This window comes from Elephantulus edwardii, unplaced genomic scaffold (assembly GCF_000299155.1).
Source record: "Elephantulus edwardii isolate Elephantulus edwardi_28Jun2011 unplaced genomic scaffold, EleEdw1.0 scaffold00047, whole genome shotgun sequence".
Taxonomy (NCBI): Eukaryota; Metazoa; Chordata; class Mammalia; order Macroscelidea; family Macroscelididae; genus Elephantulus; species Elephantulus edwardii.
The window spans coordinates 14,502,122-14,520,405 of record NW_006399797.1 but is presented as its reverse complement, the minus strand read 5'-3'; the positions used below and the strand labels follow the sequence as shown (position 1 = coordinate 14,520,405).

Here is an 18,284-nt window from a genome sequence, read left to right as displayed (position 1 = left end):
TTGGAAAACTAGGAGGTAATGTTTTGTGGGTTCCTGTGATGGTTAGAAATTCTCAGAAGATAATAGTGAAAATTAGATTGTGGCTGATGTCATAGTTTTTGAAGTAAAAAAAATGTTCATTGTCCTCAGGACTATAAAAGCAGAAACTTTTACACTTCACATCACAAGAGTCATTGGAACAGGTAAGTGTTTCAACAAACTTAAATAATGAATTGGTTTGGTTTGAGACATCTTGATTAATATTTTTCCCTCATGTAATTTCTCTGTCTTATTCTTTTGATAGCAGATTCTCCTCACTAATCATCAACTGTTTGAGTTTGAGCTGTCTACAATGGCGATCCTGCAGAAGTCTGTGAGCTCTTCCCTTTGGGGGTCTGTAGCTGCCTGTTACATCCTACTCACTGCCTTGTCAATCCAGGGAGGGACAGCTGTGCCCATCAAGTCCCACTGCATGCTCAACCAAACCGACTTCCAGCAGCCCTACGTCATCAACCGTACCCTCATGCTTGCTAAGGAGGTACTTGTCTCTGTCTCTTTTCCTCATTCTACTTTTTTGGAATCTAAATACCTCATATCATTTTCTTCAGAGCATTTCTAAGGTCTCCAAATATCTAACACATATCCTCACAGATAATTGGACATCTAAGATAGTTTTCCATGTCCCTTTAGGGACTCTTTGGAGATCTCATGTTTCTAGAGGACCTTTTAGTTTGGCTTTTAGAGTCCATAACATTGAGTTCTATTAAAAAAAAGAAGCCATTTGGTAGCCTATCAGAGGATTTTTTTCTCCTGCCCTATTTCCTGGTGCCTTCTAGTAAACTTATGCACACTTGAGTTTGGGTTGGATCTTTGTCTAGTCTTCATAACATTGCTCTGGTGAGAAGGGCTAGGGTGTATCTCTACTTACAGATTTATGTTCTATCTTCCCGATGTTCAGGCCAGATGTTACCATAGTCTTGTCTTTATTTTCAGGCCAGCTTGGCAGATAACAACACCGATGTTCGCCTCATTGAGGATAAACTTTTAAGTGGAGTTCATGTAAGTCTGGTCACAATGAGCAGTAGGGACAGGATACCAATAGTGGAGACTTGAAAGATTGAGTCTTTTGAATGTCTGCCTATTGTAACCCCTACTGTTGAACTTTGGCTCCGCAGGTGAGTGAGCATTGCTATCTGATGAAGCAGGTGCTGAACTTCACCATCGAAGATGTGCTTCTGCCCTATTCTGATAGATTCCAGCCCCACATGCAGCAGGTGGTGTCAATCATGACCAGATTCAGGAATCAGCTCAGCCAATGTGTAAGTTCTTTCAGCTTAAGCTCACCCATTCCCGGCTGCTTCCCTTCTCTCTTCCGATTAAAACCTCTCATCAATCTTGAAATCTTCATTTTTTCCTTCCACCTCCCTCTTCCTTTCCTATCCCTTTTACTTCCAGATGTTGGCAGTGAAGTGTTTGTCAGTTTGGCCAAAACCCATTTGGAATGAGAGTGTCTAATTGTTTGGTTTTGCTTTAATTGAGCCATAGTTTGAATTTATGGTGATGAATGAGGTCTAAGATAGGAGTGCTTGGAAATTTCATTTGATCCTAGAAAATAGTAACTCAGGCTATGTACGATGAGGAAGGTGTTGAGAGTTTCAAGGCAAAAAACAAGTCTAGATGAGGACATAGATCCGATGTTTTAAAGTTGTGGGAGGAAGGGGGTAAGAAAGAAAAAGAAAGTGAGAAAAGAGGGAAGTAGGAAGGTTTAACGTCTGAGGTGAGTGTGCAGAGACTTTGATGTCATGGGAAGTGACAGAGATGGGAGTGTGTGAATTTAAGGCCTCTGAACACACACTCAGAGAAAAGTTATGAGTGGAATAAGATCTTACTGTTTATTGTGGAAGGCTTACTGTTTACCATGATGTTTACGTACTTGTTTTGAGAACACTTTTTTAGAATTTATTTTTATTGATTGATTGATTTAGGTGAAAAAGATTTGTATTTATAATTAGTCAGCTGGACTCAGTTTAAGTGCTTCCAATTTTGTTGGCAACATCCAAAGCATCATAGTCAAGAGCAAGTTGAACATAGGTCTTCTCCTCTTCATCAGGCCTAATCAAGATGTTGGCTTTGGCCACATCAATGTCACATAGCTTCTTTACAGTTTGATTTGGTGCTTGTTGGCCTTGACATCCGCAATGAACACAAGTGTGTTGTTACCTTCTGTCTTCTTCATGGCTGACTCAGTGGTCGGGGGAAACTTGATGATGGCATAGTGGTCAAGCTTGTTTCTCCTGGGGCGCTCTTCTGGGGATTTTTGGGCTGCCTTCAGAGTTTCAGGGTCTTGGGCTGCTGGAAGATGTGACTTGTGGATTTTCTCTCTCTCTCTCTCTCTTTTTTTTTGTGACTGTGGATGCCCTTCAGGACTGCCTTCTTGGCCTTTAATGCCTTTGCTTTGGCTTCAGTTTTGGGAGGGGCAGGGGCTTCCTTCTTGGGGCTTCCTTCTTCATTTTCAGTGCCATCTTTGTAGAAAGTGAGGACATATTTTTGATGAAGTACATTTTGGGGTTTATCCATGAGACAATTTGTATAAACTGCTTGACTGTTTCCAGAAATTGAGGAATCAGAGTTTCTTAAAGTTGAAGAGCGGTCCCCTGTAAAGAAAGTGACTGGATTTTGGTGTTCAAGACAATTTAACAGTGTGGGAAATGTAGGTCACTTGGGAAATGTAGGTCACAGCGGGTGAAATGACAAAGCGCTTCAATTTCAGGTGATTGCCTAAAATAGAGAAGCTGAGGTTCATTAAACTCCAGGCTGGCCGCATTAAATTGTTATTCTTGTTTTCCTTTTGCAGCATATTCAGGGTGATGGTCAACAAGTCCAGAGAAATGTTCAGAAGCTGAAGGACACAGTGAAACAGGTATGACTGATAACTCCTAATACGATTAATACTATTAATGCCTGGAGAGACAAAGGTTGTTTTCCAGTCTTATTCCTTTGGTTTACTGCCAGCAAGTTAATTAGCCAGATGTACAAATTTGTAGATGTATCTATGTATGTATATAGTATTTCTAAGTTTTGCTCGTTGTAGAATTCCAAAACTTGCTGGAAATTTAGGTCATCTAGTGAAGGTTTGGCTCACATATTGTGGTCACATTATTAAGAGAAGGTCAGTCTTTGGAAAAGGACATAATGTTTAGAAAGGCGGAGGGTCAAAGAGAGGAAGATCCTCGATGAGATAGATTGGTGCAATGCCTGTAACAATGGGCTCCAGTGTATCAGAGATGATGAAGATGGCATGGGTAGGGCAAGGTAGAGATCTATTGTGCAGAGATCAGTGTGAGGTGTAGTCAACTTGATGGCACTTAACATTAACAGGTTTTATTACTGTATTGTCTCAAGATGACTAGTGACAGAACTAGGGTTGTTGGGACACAGGTGTCCGGGATTCTAGACCAGCACATTTTCCAATAGCGGTATACACTCAGTTTTAGCATTATTATTTTGTAGTCTCCTGTTAACACATGCAATAGTAGAAAAGCATAAACCTCAGCTTTTCTTTTTTTTTAGTTTTTTTTAAATTAAATTTTATTAATTTTAATGAACATTTACAGAGATTTGGGGTTTCCATTCATTCATCGTTGCACTATTTTCTCTACCCTCCCCCCCAAGATTGTCCTTCTTTTTTCCTCCCCCTCTTGAAAGTCTGTTTTAATTGTCCAGTTGCCACAGTGCTTGTCAAAGCCAGTTCTGATTAATCTCATTTGTCAGTGTGTCCTTTGCCATTCCCTATCACTCCTCCCTGAGAGAGACCTCAGCTTTTCATTGAAGTGTGCTGGCTATTTGTATCACTCAGTGACGTCGAAGAATAATTAGCTGGGAAAGTGATACTCTTATTAGAAGGTGCAATTAAACTGTCAGAAATAGGAAGGTTCTGGTTAACATAATTTTCAGTGCCAAATTTAGATTAACTTCCCTCTCTTTTGAGATATTATATATATAATCTATCTCATATATTCTTTCCAAGTATAATTTAATGCACACAATTATTTCATCCTTTGATAATAGAAGGCTTCATCCTTTCTCATTATGAAGAACAATTCTCTTATTAGAGATCTATTACTTAGAATTCTTTGTAGTTTCTGTTTAAAAACATCTCGGATGACAGTTTACTTAATTTTTTTTTAATAAAAGTGAAGTGCAAAAAAAGCTGATGGTGATCTGTGTGGGTAAACAGACATTTAAAAACTTTTTAGAGAGAATTAACTTTCATATCTGCCATGTGTGAGAATGATTACTTTTCCCCGCTCCCCCCGCCCCCCGCCCCGAGCTCTAGAAAACACATGTAAGAGAAGAAAGTCATTCAGAGAATGTCCTACAGAAGGCAAAATTGGTCAGAGCTATCTGGTGGAAGGGACCTTCTTGGGAGGTATTAGTTCCTTGTCACTACAAAGGGAAACCATAGTGTATGGCACTAGGGCAAGGTGAGCTTCAAAATTCTTTACGGTCTTTGAGTGACAACAAACTACAGGGGGCAATAGTGACTTGGGATTTTTCTTGACATAATCGAGAACACATTACATGCGTGGAGGTTACTAGATTTGAATTTGTTTCTTTGCTTTGAATATCTCATCTGCATACTAGTTGCTGGAAGGAAGAGAATAGGTGCTAGCACTCCTATATGACTTTTACTAAAGCACCTGGAAATGACTCCCTTGGTATTTTTCTAGGAAGGTGAAACTGTTTTTGTTTGTCAAGTAAGTGAGAATAGATAAAGCTGACTTTGGTAAATGTGTGCTCTGGATTCATGCTGTTTGAGCTGAATTATTAGAAATAAATGATGTTGGACTGTTGTGGAAGTAAGACACAGGAACATTTATAAGGGTTGGTCTTCAGAATTCTCTAAATGTCAGCATAACTTTATAGTTGTTTTGGTGACAGAAGGTGTGGCCATCTTTCTACCTAAGTTTTAAAAAGCTTCTTTGGTGTGAGATACAGTTGAGCTGATGCCTGCTGGTACCAGTTTCAATAGTCACAATTTTAAGGTCTTTGGCAAGTCACATTATACTTTTCCTGACAGGGCATCCATATTACAGTGTTTTTCAAAAAGGCTAAAGTCTGATTTGTGTCTGCAGCTACTGAATCATGCCATCTCACTCTACTTTATTCCACTTTGGGAAATACAGTGTAAATATTCAGACTTTTGTGTTCTTATTTCACAGCTTGGAGAAAGCGGTGAGATCAAAGTAATTGGAGAAATGGATTTGCTGTTCTTCGCCCTGAAGGATGCCTGCACTTAATCAGAGCAAAGCTGAGGGAGGAAAAAGAAAAAAAGAACCCTCCCTGCTTTTATAGAAGCAATAAGATGCACATTTTTTTAAACTGTAATGAAAATGGGAAGTCCCAAATGAACCTCAAAGTAGCTTAAAAAGGAAAACAATGTCACTTGTGTCTATAGGACTAGAAAGTAACCTTTTAAGCATAAAGTGATTTACTGATAACATTTTATAGTTGGTGTTTTACACATATAGAGAAACATTTTCTTTTTTAAACTATTGTTTATTCCCACAAAAAAAAGTTTGCTTCCCAGCCTTTTAAGGGAGGAAACCCTAACAGATCTTATATAACTTCATGCTTTCATTACAAATATTTCATATTTATTAATTTATTTATTGTTATAAGTATATACTCTATTTATGCAATTTTACAAATATGAACTTATTTATGGAAATAAAGAATTACTGGTTTTAAGGATATTATTAATATTTATGACAATAACTATGAAGTTGTTTATTTGACCTGAATAAATATGTTGATTTCCTAAATCTTGTTGGCTTTGTGATTTCCTCCCCCCTTCTAAAATTATCACCACTTTTATCTAATCATTTGTGTTTGCTAGCTGGGACAAGAACTTTGTTTGAATTACCTTTTCTTTGTTGTTGTTGTTGTTGTTGTTATGTGCCGTCGAGTCGCTTGCGACTCATAGCGACCCTATGTACAACAGCCCTAAACTCCGCTCTGTCCTGTGCCAATCGCACTGTCTCTGACACTCCCATCCCAATTATCCCAGTCACTGAATCAATCCACCTCATAGAGGGTCTTCCCCTCCCCTGTCGCCCCTTCACCCTCCCAAGCATGATGTCCCTCTCTAAGGACCGGTCTCTCCTCACAACATGTCCAAAGTATGTTAGACGGAGCCTCAGAATCCTTGCCTCCAAGGAGCCACCCGGTTTAACCCTTTCCAGGACAGATCTGTTTGTTTTCCTAGTCGTCCATGGTATTCTCAATACTCTTCTCCAGCACCACAGCTCAAAGGCATCAATTCTCCTTCTATCCTCCTTGGTCATTGTCCAACTCTCTGATGCATAACAAGTGAGAGGTAAACATTGCTATTATCATAAATTGAAGATGAGAATATTGAATTGGAGACACATTTTGTACATTTAAGTTGTGGTTGTATTATGCTGTGGAGTCAGAACTGACTCATAGCTCACCTTCCAGTGAGATTTTAGAGACACAAAGTCCCCAGGAAAGATACTGCCCATCTTTCTCCCAGGAGCAGCTGGTGGATTCAAATCTTTGGTCTGGACTGGTTGTAGCACAACTCCTTACCACAAAGCCACCAGAGCTCTCTGTGCAACTCTAAGTAGTTATCTCTAGTTATCTCTGACTTCAAGGCTCTTTGTTGGATTGCCTATATAGATTAAATATATTAATTCAAGATATAACTCTGAAATTAAAACAAGATAAGAAATTGAAAAGAATCTATGTTCAATACCAGTAGTATGGGTATTAAAAAATGTGAAGTGATATCACTGGACAGAAATACACACAGCTTTTATGACTACAGTTTGTTTACCTGCTTTGTCTCTATTGTTATGTGCCTTTGAGTAAGAATCAACTTGTTGCTTTCTCTTCTGTGGGTTTTAGGAGGAAGTAAATTTCAGAGAAGAAGATTTCCCATCCTTCTGTGAGTTTAGCTCTAGTTTTTAGCTAAAGTGGGAACATTCTTCACTGCTCCTATAAGTCAAGCAATAAAATGGAGAGTTGGCTGTGCTTTGGGAATCTTCTCTATTAGCGAAGTTCAGCACTGATACAGAAGACTTGTGGTTGGAAGATGATTAAGATTTTACAAAACACGTTGAGAGAGTTATGGCTGTACATCTTTAATATTTATATGAAGAAGAGATAGTAGAGATCAAGATAAAAAAGACTAGTACATTCAAAGAGAAAAAGAAAAAGAAAAAGAAAAAAAACCCAAACACCAAGCCCAACTCTAGTGGCACTGAAGAGTGCTTCCTTGGAAGAAAGGGTTTCAAGGTAACATAGAGGTTTGTTCATGCTGTTTGTTTGTTATTGAGTCATAACTGACTCATAACTGACCTTCCAGCAGTTTTCAGAGATAATATATCACAAGGGAAGACATAGCTCATCTTCCTCCCCCAAAACAGCTGGTGGATTCAAACCAGTAATCTTTGACTTGGCAGCACAAGTCCTTACCACTAAGCCATCAGAGCTCCCTGCTCCTATCTAGTGTTGAGTTGGAACTGACCCTCCAGTGGGTTTCCAGAGGCAATTACTTGCATGGGAAGAGACTGTCCATCTTTCTCCCACAGAGAGCAGCTTTCTCGCACATGCCTTTGGGTTGGCACTGAAACTCCTTCCACTAAGCGACCAGACTTCACTAGGTCTCTTTACAGGTGATGAAAGTCAGTCCAAAGTGATTCCTTCTCCAAAAATCAGAAATCGTGGATTTTTTCCAATAAGACATGTACCAACTAACCATTTGCTCATTTCCCACACACCATTCACCCTAGGGGCTTTCCGAGGTGATTGTCAAGTTGCTGTTTGTTAAGGATTAAATCAAGACTGATTATGAGATAAGAAGCCCTGATGGTGTAATGTATATCGTTTCAGGCTGTTAACTGAAAGGTTGAGAGTTCTAATCCGTGAGCCACTGTGAGGGAGGAAGAAAGACGGGTAGTCTCTTCCTGGAAAGGCTCCCAGTCTTGAAAACTGATGGAGAGTCACTAGACATTAGAACCAACTTGACAGCAGCATATTGGACTTTGGTTTTGGTGATGGAGTAATCTCAATGAGCTTGTACTCTGCAAGATTCAGGTTCATTTATAGCTAAACGGAGTATGTACTATTGGGTTTCAGCCCAAAATGTTGGATGTTCACAGATAAAAGACATTTGATAATGTTTTGGTTTGCAACTTTTTTCCTCTTTTCTTCCATTTGAATCCTTCTGGTGGCCTAATGGCAAGAAACAGTGCTGCAATCCCCAAAGCACGCGGTTCAATTTGAGGACACCAGCTGCTATGCAGGAAATGGATGGGCATTCTTTTACAGTGTGATGAATTGTTTGAAAATCTGCTTCAGGAGGCTCAGATATGGGTGGGTTTCAACTCGACGGTACACAACAACAACAACAACATAATCACAAGAGCAAATCTTGACATTATGTTTGCTTTTGGCCAATTTTCTGCAAAGTGAGCCACAATAGAAGATGTTGGCCCCACCATGATGGATGGAGAAGAGATTGAGGTTGCTAACAGTTACAGCTTGCTCAGTTCCACAATCAACACTCTTAGCACCAGCAGTCAGGAAAGAAAAACAAACAAACAAACAAACAAACAAACCAAAAATACTAATTGCACTGGGAAAAATCTGTTGTCAAGGACCTCTCCAGAGTACTGAGAAGCAACCGTGTCAGTCTAGAGATTAAGGTGCGCCTGATTCAGTGCATGATCTTTGCAATTACTGACTGTGCATCAGAGAGCTGGACAATGACTAAGGATGACAGAAGAATTGATGCCTTTGAATTGTGGTGCTGGAAAGAGTCTTGAGCATACCATGGACTGCTAAGAAAAAAAATAGGTCTGTCTTGGAGAGAGTGAAACTAATTATCTCCTTGGAGGTTAGGATTTTGAAATGCTGTCTCAAATACGTTGGCCACGTAGCCAGGAAGGACAGAAGGACATCATGCTTGAAAGTGTGGAGGGACAGCACAAGAAGGACCTCAGACACATGGACTGATACAGTAACTAAGGCAATGGTGGTAGGTGTGTTGGAGTCATTGAGACTGGCTCAGGACAGGGCAGGCTTCAGAGCTGTTGTGCATAGGGGTCTCTATTAGTAGAAGGCTACTTGATGGCACATGACAACAACAACAATAACAACAACAGACTTAAAAATACGTGCATAATATCCTCTGTATTTCAAAACAGCTTTTCTTTTACCAACTCTGCACTTTTCATAACAGGAATTCAATATTTTAACTTCAAATTAGTCACTGAATTTATCCATTTCTTAAACTGTTAACTGTTCGGTTCTGTTCGCTATTTTCCTCTGAGTGTTGCAATAGCTTCTAAATGTCCTTCCACTGTTTATTTACAACCCTCCAACTAGAAAACAAAACAAAACAGAATCCCATTGGATTCAGTTCCAACTCATAGCTTACTCTTCATTGGGTTTGCAAGACTTATTTGTTTACACAGGAGATTGTCCATCTTTCTTCTATGGAGCAATTCATGAATTTGAACTTCCAGAGTTGTAGCATCAATTAAAAAACAAAAACATTAGAGTGTGGCATTTCTCTGCTCCTCTGAATGATTTCTGTGTTAAGAATGAAATTCAAAATTTTTATCACATCCTATGATTCTTTCCCAGTCTCAATTACCACCCTTCTCCATGCTCTCTCGACTGCAGACATATTGATTTTTTTGCTTGTCTTCAAATATGTAAGGTTTGTCCCTGCCCTGAAGTCATTACATTCAATATTCCCTATTCCATGAATTCTCTCCCTGCAGATATTTCAGTCCTTCACTGAAATCCTAGCTCCAATACTACCTCGTTAGAGAGATTTTTCTTAGCTCTTCTATAAAAAGTAATCATCTAACCATTTCTCCACTCCTTTCTCACTCCTATTAACCCATTTCGTTTTTTCTTTGATGTATGTACCACAAACAAAAGAACTTATCACTTGCCTTGACTGTTCATTTAATTTTTGGCTGTGGTGCTGGAGAAGAGTATTTAATATACCATGGACTGGTAGGAGAACTAACAGGTTTGTCCTGAAAAGGGTAAAACCAGGCTGCTCCTTGGAGACAAGGATTCTGAAGTTCCATCTGCCATACTTTGGGCATGTTGCAAGGAGGGGTATCTTGCTTAGGAGGGTGGAAAGATGGTGCAAGAGAAGAAGGACAAGAGAGACAGATTGACTCAGCCACTGGGGTAATGGGGATAAGTATGTCAGAGACAGTAAGATTGGCTGAGGATAAAGCGGGGTTCAGATCTGTTGTACATAGGGTTTGCTATGTGTCACAGAGAACTTGATGGCACATAACAGTAACAACAACATTTGCTTATAAAGTATTAACTTTTTTCCCACGTTGCATGGTGGTGAGAAAAGTTCCTTTCCTCATGGACTTTACATACTTTTGTAAATTTGACAGATGTACATAAGAATGCATACAGATAGAGTCATGAAGTAAAAAGCACAGGAAGTTATGCTACCAAGCCGAAGGTGGGTGATCCTCATCTGTGGTCCTTGGCCAGGTTCAAATTGTTTTCCTGTCAAACATTCTTCTAGGTGGTATAGCACTGGTCTGTGCATTACTGTACAGAGGTAACTCGTGGTTGCTGTGATGCTGAAGACTGTGACAGTGATGTGCCAAACATGGTTATGGGTACCCATGGTGGACAGTGTTGGCTGGAGCTTCCCGACTAAAACAAGCCTGGAAGTAGGAGCGGCATCCATTTCTGAAATGACTTGCCTCTGGAAACTCTATGTATGAACAGTGCTCCGGTTGTTCATTCATAGGGTCGTTATGAATTGTCTAAGACTTGACAGCACCACCACCAACAACAACAACTGTCAATCTTGATACTACAATCCTCCTCATAAAAGTCCAGCCTCCTGAATGATCTGTTTGGCATATAGATTGTAAAGACAGGACACATCCCTGGCATATTCCTTTTCTGCTTTTGAGCCATGCAGTATTTCCTTGCTCTGTTCTGATGACTGTTTCCTGGTCTAAGTATAGGTTTTGCCTGAGTACGAGTATTCTGAGATTCCCATTCTTCTCAAGGTTAGTCACAATTTGTTGTGATCCATGCGGTTAAATACCTTTACATAGTCAATGTAACACAGACACTCTTCTGGTACTTTCTGCTTTCAACCAAGATTCCTCCGATACTGCTATGATGTCCCTAGTGCCATGGACTCTTATAAAACTAGCTTGTATTTCTGGTAGTTCTATGTTGACATAATGTTCCAGTAATTTTTGGATAATCTTCAGCAAGAATTTACTTGCTCGTGATATTAGTGATATTGTTCAATAATTTCCACACTCTGTTGGATTACTTCTTTTTTGGAAGAGCAATAAATATGGAAATATAGGTAATATTATTAGCCTCATTTTTTTACAGAATAATATGACTTTATTAAATTAGTATAATTATATCGGCAACACAGTCATTAGACTGTGTTCTATTTGGTGTTAAAACATGCAATTTTAAAAAATTTTAATGAAAGTTTACAGAGACTTTTAATTTCCATTCATTCTTTGTTGCACACTTTTCTCTCTGCCCACCACTCCCCCCAGTTCACGTTTCTCTTTGAAAAATACATTTTAAAAAAATTCTTTCTTTGTTATATAATTCCCCCCTCTGCCAGTCCACTCCACTGTGCAGCTTTCATTCTGGACTTTTGTCATGACAATAATACCTAATAATGTATTCCTCCTAAATAGTTCTCTCCCTCATCTTTCCAATGTTACATTATTTATCCTCTCTTAGTTTCCCCCCAACTCTGATGTACCGCTTTAAAACAGTGGCACTATGCAGTATTTGTCTTTTTGTGACTGAGATATTTCACTCAGCATAATGTTCTCCAGAGTCACCCATTTTGTATAACATTTCATGAGTTTCTTGTTTTTCCAGTGCAGCAAAGTATTACCATCTTCATTTTATATGTGAGAAAAGTAACACAAAAATGTATGTCAGTCACAGAATTAATAAATAGCAGAGCCTAAATTAAAGTTTCAGTCCTTTTTAAAGTCCAAATTTCTCATGGAGATCTTTAGCAAATATTTCACAGAGAAAAGAGCTAAGATCTGAACTTCACACTTTGAAATTTTAGAAAGGGGAACAGAAGGGAGATTTAGCGAAAAGGAATAAGAGAACATAAATGAAGGGACTCTTTCTAAAAGGAAGAAGTGTTCTTTTTCCACCACTATAATGTAAGCTCCATAAGACATTTATTTTTGTCTCCCCTATTTGCCTTTGTTTTCCCAACACCTGGAATGGCCTCTGATATGTGGAAATAGACAATAATTACTTGTTGTTTGAATTATAGCATTTTAAAATTAGCAAAGGGTTGAAATGAATAAAAATTGATGGATATTTGAATATATGTTGATACAATGAGACCAACCTTCATGGACTAAAAAATACTTTAATTCTAATACAAGGAATCTAATATAAATACCTAAAAATTATAAATGTCTGTGGACATAAGGCATATGGTTTCTAGATCATCTTCCTTTCTGGAGAGGAGTGTTGAAAGTCCGGGCACCTATATGAAATAGAATTTCTCATAGTCCCTGGGTGGTGTTTGCTGAAATACAGCTAGCTTCAGGACATCTGTACCAGTTGCTAGTATTTTGCTGGAACGTCAGCATTGCAGTGGCTTCTGGCACTGGCAGAAGAGTTGAGTGTCTCTGATCATTCTGGGAGTTTGTATGAGACAGTCACTAAACATTGCAACCACTATTTAGATTGATTTACATGGGTTCTGGCACTGGAATAGATGGGAGGGGAGCCAGAGAAAATGAATGTATTCTTATTACTGTGACACTCAATTTGGATGACTAGGAAACGAAAATTTGTGCCTGGATCACACAAAAAAGTAGCTCTTTAGTATTTCTTCTAAGCTTTAAATTACATCAGGATTAGAGCAAGAGTCATCAGCAACTGTATTCTGCAGATGACACGACCTTGCTTGCAGAGAGCAAGAAAGGCTTGAAATACTTACTATCAAAGATCAAAGACTAGAACCTTCAAAATAGATTAGTTCTCAACAGCAGGAAAACAAAAATCCTCATCGCTGGGCCAATAGGAAACTTTGTGATGGATGGAGAAAAGACTGATTTGTCAATAATTTCATTTTACTTGGCTCCACATTCAACATGCATGATAGCAGTAGTTAAGAAACAAAATACATATTGCATGGGAAAATTTGCTGTTGATGATCTCTCCAAAGAGCTAAAGAACAAGACTGAACAAGCTAAAGACTGAAGTGTACTTAACCAAAGACATTGTATTTTCAATTACTTCTTATGAATCTGAAAGCTAGACAATGAATATAGATGATAGAAAAAAAATCAATGCCTTGTAACTGGAGAGAGGGATTGATACAGTGACTGTGACAATGGGGGCATGTGTGTCAGAGTGAGACTGGTTTAGAATAAGGAAAGTTACAGAACTATTTTTCTTATGGTAGCTATGAGTTGTCGTCGACTCAATGGTATAAAAAAATTGTGGTGTTGGAGAGAAGTATTGAAATTTCCCAAAAGAACAGCAACACACACACACACACACACACACACACACACACACGTCTGTCTTGGAGAATGTACAACCAGGATCCACTATAGAGGCAAGAATGGTGAAACTTTATCTTATATACTCAGGGCACATTATCAGGAAGGCCTAACCTTTGGAAATAAGACATCATGCTAGGAAAGATGAAAACGGTCAGCAAAGGAGAGGATGACCCTCAATGAGATGGATTAACAACAATAACAGAGATGTTGACAATGGTACAGGGTAAGGCAAATTCCTATCTGTTGTTCATAGATATGAGTGGTAGTCAGAGTTGACTCTATGACATCTAACAACATAACAACATACATTAACGAGAAGTGCTCCCCTTGTGAATGAACGTGACTGCAGACAGATAATATAGTTCTGAAAAGAGGTCACAATTTCAAGATTTGTGTGAAGATACTTCTATAAGATGAAGATGGTTCTAAAGATCTGTTTGTCTTGGGGACAATCACAGTCGCAAAGGATTTGTCTTTTAAGTGTACTTTAAAGGAACAATGTGTGTGTGTGTGTGTGTGTGTGTGTGAGAGAGAGAGAGAGAGAGAGAGTGTGTGTGAGAGAGAGAGAGAAAAAGTAGACAAAGAAGCCTGAGAAGACTGATTCTAGTTTCAGTATTAACAGGGACTTACTATTGTTATACAATAAGGCTAGGCAAGTTAAAATAAATCAAAGAAATTAGTTGGATTTCTTTCATTTCTTTCTATATAGTTGGATCAATGGAAAATTGTTATTACTGCTGTGATTAGGTGCTATTGAATCTATTCTGAGTTATAGGAAACCTATGTACAACAATAAAGGAAACATTCTCGAGTCATACATAACTCTTATTTATATATTACTTATTATTTGAGCCCATTGTTGCAGCTACTGTATCAATTCATCTTGTTGAGAGTCTTCCTTATTTTTTCTCTTTGATTTACCAAGCACAATGATCTTCTCCAGGAACTTGTCCTTTCTTTTAACATGTAGAAAGTATATGAGATGAAGTCTCACCATTCTTGCTTCAAAGGAACATTCTGGCTTTATTTTTTCCCCTAAGAAAATGTGTTCATTCTTCTGGAAGTCTACAGTAGATTCAATATTCTTTACTAACATTGTCATTCAAATGCATCATATTTTGTTTTGTTTTTTTAGTTTTAGATCCTTTTTGTTATTTTTTTTTAAATTTTAAATTGGTTTTCATATAATAATTCTTTTCTATCTCAATGTCTGGAGACTAAGGTGCACCTGATACAGGCCATGGTCTTTGCAATTACTTGCTATGCATCAGAAAGCTGAACAATGTCTAAAAACGAAAGAATTGATGCCTTTGAGCTGTGGTGCTGGAGAAGAATATTGAATATCCCATGGACTGCTAGGAGAACAAGAGAGGGTGTCCTAGAGAGGGTAAAACTAGGCTGCTCCTTGAAGGTGAGGATTTGGAAGCTCCATCTAACATATTTTGGACATGTTGCAAGACAGGACCAGTCCTTGGAGGGGGACATCATGTTTGGGAGGGTGGAAGAATAGCGCAAGAAAGAAAGATCTTCAGTGAGATGGATTGATTCAGGAACTGGGGTAATGGGGGTAGGTGTGTCAGAGACAATAAGAATGGCACAGGCGTTTAGGGCTTTTGTACATAGGGTGGCTATGAGTCGCACATGACTTGATGGCACATAACAACAACACATCTCAATGTCAGGAAAAGGAAGATTCTTGTCACTGAACCAATAGGTAGCATTATCATGGATGGAGAGGAGACTGAAAGTGTCAACAGCTTCATCTTGCTTGGATCCACAATTAACACCCCTGGAAACAGCAGTCAGAGAATAAGGACATTCATTGCACTGGGAAAATCTGCAGTTAGGGACCTTTCCAAATTACTGAGGATTAGTGATGTCAATTTGAAGACTAAAGTACATCTGATTCAGGCCATAGTCTTTCTGATCACTGGCTATGCATCTGAGACCTGGACAATGAAAAGGATGATAGAAAAAGAATTGATGCCTTTGAGCTGTGGTGTAGAAGAAGAGCACTGAACATCCCATGGAGGGCCAAAAGAACAAACAGATTTGTCTTGGGGAGGGTGCAGCTAGAGTGTTCTTTGGGGACAAGAATGATGAGGCTTTGCCTCATACATTGAGCATGCTGCTAGGAAGGGCTAATCCTTGGAGAAGGACATGATGTTGGGAAAGGTAAAAGGTCAGTGAAGGAGAGGAAGACCCTCAACCAGATGAATTGATATGGTGACTGATGCAATGGTCTCTTAAGTGTCAGGAAGTGTGAGTTTTGCGCAGGGTAGTACAGGATTCAGATCTTTTGTTTATAGGGTTGCTATGAGTCATGCTCAACTCAATGATTCTTAACAATAAAAATAACAATAGCAATTCCTTTATATTATGGTTCATTTATATACATCATGTTTTATACACTCTTTCATTTACATTGTATTTCATATAATCATTCATGTATCTTCTATTTCACTCAAGGTGGGGAGAAAGGAGCAGAGGGGTGTGGATAGGTAAGAGTGAAACCAAAGGCCTGCACTGTTTGGTGTGTAGATGGGGAGAAAGAAAATGGAATGGATCTTGGAAAAAAGACAGGGTGATGGGCAAGGCCCAAGGTGATTAATTTTGAAAAACATAATGCATGAGAATGATTGTATGAAATAATGTGAATGGGGAATAGTGTGAAACACAATATATATAAACTCTGTAAGCAAACCAATTAAAAAAGTATATCATTCTTTTAGAAATTTTTATAGAAAGCCATATCACTCAAAAGGGAAATACATGATCATTAAGAACTTTATATGTTCATTAGTGAACATGTAGAGATGATCATTAAGAACTTTAGATGAATGATACATTAGGAACTGACAGGAATGTGACAAGTGAAGGTCTTCTCTGCTGAAGAGCAGATAGAAAGTAAAGAGACTTTGGAATGGGTAGTTGGAGAAGGAATCCACTATTGTTAACTTATATTTACAAATAAATGACAGTAGGAACTGTAGCAGATGTATTTTATGATAATTAACTGTAATTTCTTTTTCTCTACCATCTTGTTTTTTGCTTGCATGTGATATTAATGATACTGTGCAAGTTTTCACATTCAGTTGAATCACCTTTCTTGGGAATGGGAACAAATATGGACCTCTTCCAATCCATTGACCTCCAAGTTACCTGGTATAGACTGGTGAGTGTATCTAAGGCTGCATCTGTTAATTGAAACAAGTCACTTGGTATCCCATCAATTCCTGGGGCTTATTTTTTTACAGTGCCTTCAATGCAGCTTCTACTTCCTCCTTCATTACTTTTGGCTCCTGTTCGTATGATACCTCTTGAAATTTTCAGTGTCAATCAATTCCTTCTAGTACAGTGATTCTGTATATTCCCTCCATCTTCTTCTTTTTAAAATTTTTTATTATTATACTAGTTTATTTATGAAATTTGAATACATTGTTTCCTGGACAAATTCTTTCAATTTCCCTCACCCTCCTACCCATCATATTGTACAATCTCATTATTAATCCCCTTCTCCCTCTTCATATCCTAATCCCTCTGCTCCAACTTCCCCGCCTTGGATCCTTATATACTCACTCTACAATAGTGGTTTTAAACACATAATAGTCTATGTGTTTCCTACTGCCAAGGGGGCCCTTTAGAGTAGTGAGAGAAACATTCACCATGAAACCCACAGCGCCCCTTTTCAGCAGGAAGTAGCTAAGAGAATATGCCATCCCCTTTTCCTTATGAATCAGGGTGAAGTCTCTCTCAGGGAGGAGTGATAGGGAATGGCAAGGGACACACTGACAAAGAAGATTAATCAGAACTGGCTTTGACAAGCACTGTGGCAATTGGACAATTAAAACAGACATGGGGGGGGAAAAGAAGAATGAACTGGGGATGAGGGTGGAGAAAACAGTGCAACAATGAATGAATGAAAACCCAAAATCTCTGTAAATGTTCATTAAAACTAATAAAATTTAATAAAAAAAATTTAAAAGAGGAAAAAAATGAGAACATCATGCAAGATAGTACACCTTCTACCTGCCCAGAGGTGCAGGTGCAGAGGGTGACATTCTACGAGTCAGGATGGCAGAGCGATCATGAGCCAGATGTTTTGGGTTTGGATCTTGTGAAAGATTGAATTGTTCTAAAAGAACAGCAAGGTTCGGTCTCCTCCAGAAGTCACTAAAAGTGAAACCAAAATGAAAAAAAAAAACCAACCCCAAAAATCCACACCACCAAAACCACCACATACAAACCGACCTTTTGTATAATGGCTTGAATAAAATTGACTATATTTAAAAAAATAGTGGTTTTGTACAATATTTGTCCTTATGGGAATGAATCAGTCCATTCAGCAAAATGCTCTTCAGTCCCTCCCTAATTAGGTAATAATTAACAAAATCATTGCTCCTCCGTGCTGCTTTCTGGGTCATTCAACATATTGCCCATAGCATCTTTCAATATTGTGACACGAGACTTAAATTTGTTTTTCAGTTCTTTCAGCTCTCCCCTTGGATTCTTCATTATTTCCAACTTTTGCATTCCAAGACAATTATAATAAAGCATCTTGATTGTGTGTTTTGTCAGTTTAGGACTGCAAAATTCGATAAAAATTTTCAATTTCCTCCTATTCTTGCATATATTTGAATAGACGTATAGCAGATCTTCCTCGTATGTGTGTGGATAATATTCTATCACAAC

The 18,284-nt window shown here is 38.5% G+C and overlaps 1 protein-coding gene across 1 annotated transcript; it reads left to right on the top strand.

Annotated features, from left to right (window-relative positions):
* Positions 1-331: 331 nt before the first annotated feature.
* IL22 (interleukin 22) lies at positions 332-5,279 on the top strand. The gene is made up of 5 exons (XM_006886103.1): positions 332-517; positions 973-1,038; positions 1,155-1,298; positions 2,834-2,899; positions 5,202-5,279. Exons 1-5 carry the CDS (start codon positions 332-334, stop codon positions 5,277-5,279), a joined length of 540 nt encoding a protein of 179 aa, XP_006886165.1.
* Positions 5,280-18,284: the final 13,005 nt, after the last annotated feature.

Excerpts from the sequence above, each read along its gene's own strand:
- IL22 (XM_006886103.1), top strand. The coding sequence starts at position 332 with ATGGCGATCCTGCAGAAGTCTGTGAGCTCTTCCCTTTGGGGGTCTGTA. Across the intron at positions 518-972 it reads CCCTCATGCTTGCTAAGGAG|GCCAGCTTGGCAGATAACAA; the intron begins GTACTTGTCTCT and ends CTTTATTTTCAG. Across the intron at positions 1,299-2,833 it reads GGAATCAGCTCAGCCAATGT|CATATTCAGGGTGATGGTCA; the intron begins GTAAGTTCTTTC and ends TTCCTTTTGCAG.